Below are 6250 nucleotides of genomic sequence, written 5' to 3' on the forward strand. Positions count from 1 at the left end.
AACAGAATGATATCAGATTAATCCAATAACTCTATGACAATTGACGTAAATTTGATTTCACGTTTTTTTTCAACAAAAGTGATAAAATGTGACGCCCAAAATGATTATTTCATGAGCTCCTAAACGCAACACCCTTGAGCATATTTGGCGTTACTCTGGCGCCACCATCTGGCAAATGGTGGCAACACCTCCACCGGAAGAGCAGTGGCGATGAAGTGCGGAGGACTGAGTTGAGGTTAAATATTTCATTCGTAAACTTTCAATATTTCATGGTGGGAATGACGTAAGTGGCAGCGGCCTCATGAAACACCGAAGACCTCCGCGGTGCTCTCGAATGGCCCTCGTAAGGTGATTATTGCATTTCAAATACAACAGTGGCAACATGTGATTCGTGTGTGTGTATGTGTGTGTGTGTGTGTTTTATTTTAATTTGTTTTTTACTTTTTTGTTTGATGATACGCTGCAATGTTTTGTTCAAATTTGAATTTTGAATAATTGATAAAAACGAGTTTTCCATGTACAGTGGAATAATATCCAATCATGTAAATTAAACGCATCAAGTGGCTCACACTTTCTCATTTGTCCATAATTTTTCTAATGTAGATTATCACATGCTTCAGTTAAAAATCCAGATATTTTGTATGTATATTGATGCAAATTTCTCAACGATTTGGATAAAGTGAACTTTCATGTTTTGATTAAGGTGATCAGTGCTACGGGTTCGAGATTTTCAAGTATGGAGCACCACTTGATGAATGCATTTTTTTTTTTTTGCAACACAATGACCCCTACTTAGTATAGCTCTGTGTCGGGGTGCTTTTACCTTCTTTTTTCTTTTCAGCAAGTGACTGGTAAATCCAAAGATAATGTCAGAGTCAACGAAGATGGTGCCCAGATCGATGACGCTGGGCTCGGGTTTGCCCCCTTCAGAAGAGCCCGGTGAGTTCGGTAAAGCCATGCCGGGCTGGAAATGTCACCTACAGTTATATCCCACTCGTCCTATCGCATCTCTAGTGCCATCTAAACCAAAAGGTGTTTGGGTCCCGCCGAAAAGAAGAAAAAGACTCCACATGCTATTTTTAATCCGAGAATCCACAAAACTGTTGCATAATAATCTCTTAGAATTCCATGAAATGAATCCATACAATCCAGATGAAGGGCTCCCCATTCACTGGGATACTTCTAGGACATCATCTGAGGAGGACCCTCTGCTCTCCTCTGCTCTCTTGCCTCCCCATCACCCGCCCCTTTTAACTGTATCCCTCTCTATCTCTCTCTCACTCTCTCTCTCTCTCTCTCTCTCTCTCTCTCTCTCTCTCTCTCTCTCTCTCTCTCTCTCTCTCTCCCTGCTCCCTTTCCTCCTCCCCTATTCGCGACACACGCAGGACTCCCAATGCAAATATGTAAAACCATGACATTCCCAGTAATCACTAATTACACATGCCTGTGTGTCCCATAACGTTCAGACGGACACCCAAAAGCAGTCTGTGCGCAACCAAATGACCTCATCTGTACTTATTTAATGATGCCATTTCTCCTTTAATTTTCCTACAGGTTGCACTGTATGCATATCCTGCTGAATAGTGTCCTGAAGGTAGCATCACTGATTACATGATGAATAGAAACTGCAGTGATAAACTATAAGTGTTTGGATTCGGATTGATTTTGATATACAGTTTTGCAGCATGTATTCAACCTAACCTAATCAGCATTGCTGCTTCAGTGTGTCCGCTCTCAGCAATAAAACTTTAGTGTGACCTCTGTTCATCTTTAAAACTGCCACTGAGAAGCCAATAAGACTTCATGAGTGTGGATCAATAGTCAATGAATAGCTTTCACTTCAGCATTTCCAGCAGGCTTGAGTCTTATTATCACACAGATTGAACGGTTGAGACTGTTGGCAAGCGTTAGCTTTGGTCCAGTGAAATCATTAGTCCATGTCCATTTGCACTATAGGCTGACTTGCGTTAATCTGAAAAACTCAATTTAGGTGGAATCTGGGGGAAAAAAACAATAGATACAGTATAGCGTTGTCCTTGTCTTCAAATGTGAGCACGAGAGGCATTAATTATGTCAAGATGCTGAGATGGGATCACAGCTGAACTCAGTCATACACACACAAAAAAATTACACACACACACACATATATATTTTTTACATATATATATTTTTTATTGATTTGATTATATATATATATATATATATATATATATAGGTGTGTGTGTGTGTGTAATTTATATATTATATTATATATATATATATATATATATATATATATATAATTTTTTTTCTTTTTTATTTACAGTGGAACATCCCTTAATTGTCTCCCTCAGGGGAAATTTAAGTCACTAGTTTGTTCATGCTACAACGTTCCATTAGCCTAGATAACAAATGTGCACAGGACAAATTTACAATCCAAGCACTTGCGGGTTCAGTAACTGCCAGGGAGGGCATCTTAGACAGTAAATGAGAAGTACAGTGGAATATGTCCATCAACCAGTCGCATTTTCTTTCCACTTTCGGTTTTGTTTTGGTCCTCGGCAGAATTCTTGCTTTAGTATTGCAGATCTCGAACATCACCACACCCCTGCTCCAAAAGCCAAATCATTTCCGATGCAATTACTCATTCTGCATGTTCAGTAACATGCCATGAATTTGGTAGCGTTGCCTTGAGTGAGTGATCGACAGCACCCTAAACATTACCTACAGATGCTACAAGATAGTGTTAAAGTACTACTCTTGTCTAAATTATTCTCCTCAACTCACTTTAATGTAGTTCAATAACACTATAGCTATGCACCGCTTTCAGAGGTTCACAATTGCGCTTTTTACTGCGTTTGGTCTCAAATATGAAACCACAAGCTCTCAATCCCGTGCGTGTCTGTGTGTGTGTGAGAGAGAGAGAGAGAGAGAGAGAGCATAATTATGAACTTTGTTGGTCGATTGATCATCAATGTTTGAACTACATTGTCGTCATAAAAAAGACGATTACATGAAGATTTGCAATGTCGACAGTGGGGTTGAATAATTGATATTTTAGGGTTGAATCAATTATTGCAGCAACAAACAGCATGTCACTGTGTGACAGCCAAGAGGACACACTTATTTGTGAGGGAGTGGAGGCAGGGCTTGTCACTAGGCGGATAATTACAATCCATAGTAAAGATGATTTACCATGTCCGTCACTCAGATCCACACCCCTTAGTGGAGGAGGTCTGGGTCGGGTCTTCGCTGATGAAATTCCATGGAGGGAACCCCTCGGGATTTGAGCTGCTACATCTGCTGCAATTGTGCACGTACAGGGAAATGGCTCAGGGCATCTCATTAAGGCCTCTCTTATGTCTTAGACATGCTTGTGAGACCCGCGGCTTTGGCACCGCGGCGCATGCATGGATAAGGCTTTGTGAGAACCGTTTAGCAAATATTGATAGTTCTGCCGCGTGGAGCGCATCAAAGGGAGAGGAGACAAGGGGGATCATGGGTGCACTGTGCATTCATGAATGATTTATGTTGTATTTTGGGGGGAAAAGGGGCATTTGGATTTTGTTGCAAATGTGTCTGATTTGTGTTTCCCATCACACAGCTCTGGATAAAAAGAGCCACGTGCTACTGCGAGTGACTTTTAATAGAGAGAGTGTTATTAGGCCTTCGGACAAACCCACATTTTCTCCCAAAATACAAATCAATAAAAACCTTGTCATCAATTTAATCAAATCTTGCTCATGATGAGAAGATAGCACTTCATAAAGTCAAACTCCAATTCAGTTTGAATACATCCTGATTGCTCAGAAAGTGATTCTGAATTATATGCACATTTTCGATGACGCGACGGTGATGAATCTACTTGTAGATTCGAAGGTGGCCAGAAGAGGGTGCTGGTTTAAAAGTTTGGCACGGGCTTGACAGGCGTGATTTTTGGAGGAGTCTCCCGGGAGAAAAGCAGCGCAAGCACGGAAAGAAGATGCCAATTTCACACAGGAAGTGCAGAGACGAGATTTGAACCTCGAACCATAGGACTACTACTCCCATAGAAAATAATATAAAGTGATTACATCTGTTCTAGGGTCACCCCTCCCCCCCCAGTTCATCTGTAGTCGACAATGGTGGTACTGTACAGTACAGTATTATCAAACTCGTGCAGTCCTTGTTGGCCGCCTGCTGTTCGGCCAGCGGCCTGTTGGTGGTCTCAAGTACACGAAGAGCTTTCTTCATTTTTTGGGGGGGGGGGGGGGGGGCGTTTGGCATTCTTAACACTTAACAGACGCACCGGGCTGTCTTTCCTAATCACCCACAAAAAGTATCGAGCGCAAATCGGTTTTGAGTGATGGCCGTTTTGCAAAAAGGGCGAAAACAAAAATTTCTTCTGCAGACCCATCAATGAAAATCGAAAGTGAATCAATTTAGATCCAAATCTGACCTGCTTTCACGATAGGAACATCATCTTTTGTTTTTACTTAAAAGTTCAAGAAGTGACTCTCTCAGACAAAATTAGGTGACTTATTTCGAACTATGAGATTTAACCAACATCTTAAGTGGTTTGCAGTTAGAATGGGCTTCATGTAGCTTATACTGTGTTTTCGCAGCAATGATTGCCCCTGATTGTCCACCCAGGTTGGTTGTTCACCTCCACACTGACTCAACAGAGACCAATTATTTTTAATGACTTGTTTTAATCGGGACGTTTAATCACAGCAACAATAAAGAGAGAAAATACGAGCAAAGCTGTCGAGCTGTAAACAACTGCACGTGTGCCAGCGTAGCGATCCAAGTGAACCTGGTCCTTTGTTTTTTAAGAGCCCTGTGCAATTTTTTGATGGTTAGTTTTCTTTCAAGCACAAGGAGGCACAAATAGAAGAAGGCAAAATTTAAACAGTTAAAAAAAAATCATCAAATGGGAGACTTGAGAGGTTCTTTCTCGCCCTGTGGCTCCAACGAAAGGGCGATGCTTCTTAGCAGCAAATGTCTGACTGGTCAAGTGGTCCTAAACATTTCACAATTTTTTCAAAGAACTGTTGAACTGTCGAGAACCACTCAATCAGGGAGACCACATTCGCGTTCAAAATCTTGATTGAAAGAGGCGTCACTCCGAGACCACGTTTAAAAGAGCAGCCATTGCCTTCTTGTTTCAGAAGGCATTACCTTGTAGAAGACGAGTTCCTTCCCCGCGTTGCTCTTTCTTACCTTGGTGTCACCTGCTCTCACATCGTGTCAACTGAAATGCCACTCGGCTTTATATATGATGATTTGGGGCTCGGTTCAAACAAGTTTCATTCCAGCAGGAATGAGGCCCATGCTGGTCCGACCGGATGAGCTGGGTTCTAAGCAGTAGGCACGACGAAGGGGCAGCCGCCCTTATGAAATAGATCAAATTGGCAACAAACTATTTACCCTCTTTATTTAGTTGGATCATTCCTTTTCGTAACCATATTTGGTAAGTTAACCTTGAGGCAAACAGATGCCAACTGTCTCACTATAAGACAGGAGAACGGTGGTCCTCCACACAATCACTGAAAAAAAAGTATTGATCACAATGGAAAGCATGAAATACATTTAAAGAAAGATATACATCATTATTTTAAAAGATTATCAAAATGATTTTATAAAATACAAAAGTACTGCTTTTTATCAAGGTTTAATAGGTGTTTTTTAATGATCAATTAATCCATTCGTAGAAAGCATCACATTAATTTACAATGTTCCCAAAAAAAGATACTAAACAACTGATAGTGGTAAAACGATTATGGTGGCATCATTTTTAAAAAAAAGGCAGAATAAAATAAAATATTCCGTATAACTTATATGGGAAATTATATCCAAACACGCTCTGCCTTGTGCACACATTTCTCAGACACAATATAAATGAAGACACTCATTTACATGCCGTTAACCTAAACTGATTCATTCCTGCGACCGCTTTTGAGTTGAAGTTTAATTTTAATGGCTGCAACTCTGGCAAAATAAGTTTGGTCCTAAAATTATTTTGAAACCAAAACATTTGGAGAATGTTTCCCGACTAGTCATATGACAAACACATTGCCCCTTGGAAAAGATTGAAAGCATGTGGAACATGTTTTGTCGAAAATAAATATTTTAGTCTTGTTACTTTCGACTTTCCTTCATGATCTCCTCGAACAAATCAAATCAAATTTCATTTGAACCTAAAAATTGGCTTGGACATGAATAATTCAATTCTTCATAATTTTGAGGTTCTGTGGGTGGTTTTGTTGGCCAGTAATAACAGAATGTTGTT

General features: G+C 40.3%; 1 protein-coding gene across 2 annotated transcripts in view; it reads right to left on the reverse strand.

Annotated features, from left to right (window-relative positions):
- kif26ab (kinesin family member 26Ab) overlaps positions 1-4210 on the reverse strand; it is a 66677-nt gene extending 62467 nt beyond the window's left edge. Inside the window, exon 1 of one of the 2 annotated variants that reach the window (XM_052085281.1) lies at positions 3175-4210. In XM_052085281.1, the coding sequence (XP_051941241.1) occupies positions 3175-3177 (3 nt within the window). In that variant the 5' untranslated portion in view covers positions 3178-4210. Of the gene's footprint in view, positions 1-823; positions 1233-3174 lie in introns of those variants that run through there. The other variant, XM_052085279.1, reaches the window with a different exon arrangement.
- Between the last annotated feature and the right edge of the window lie 2040 nt (positions 4211-6250).

The sequence above is a fragment of the Hippocampus zosterae genome, chromosome 14 (genome assembly GCF_025434085.1).
Source record: "Hippocampus zosterae strain Florida chromosome 14, ASM2543408v3, whole genome shotgun sequence".
NCBI lineage: Eukaryota > Metazoa > Chordata > Actinopteri > Syngnathiformes > Syngnathidae > Hippocampus > Hippocampus zosterae.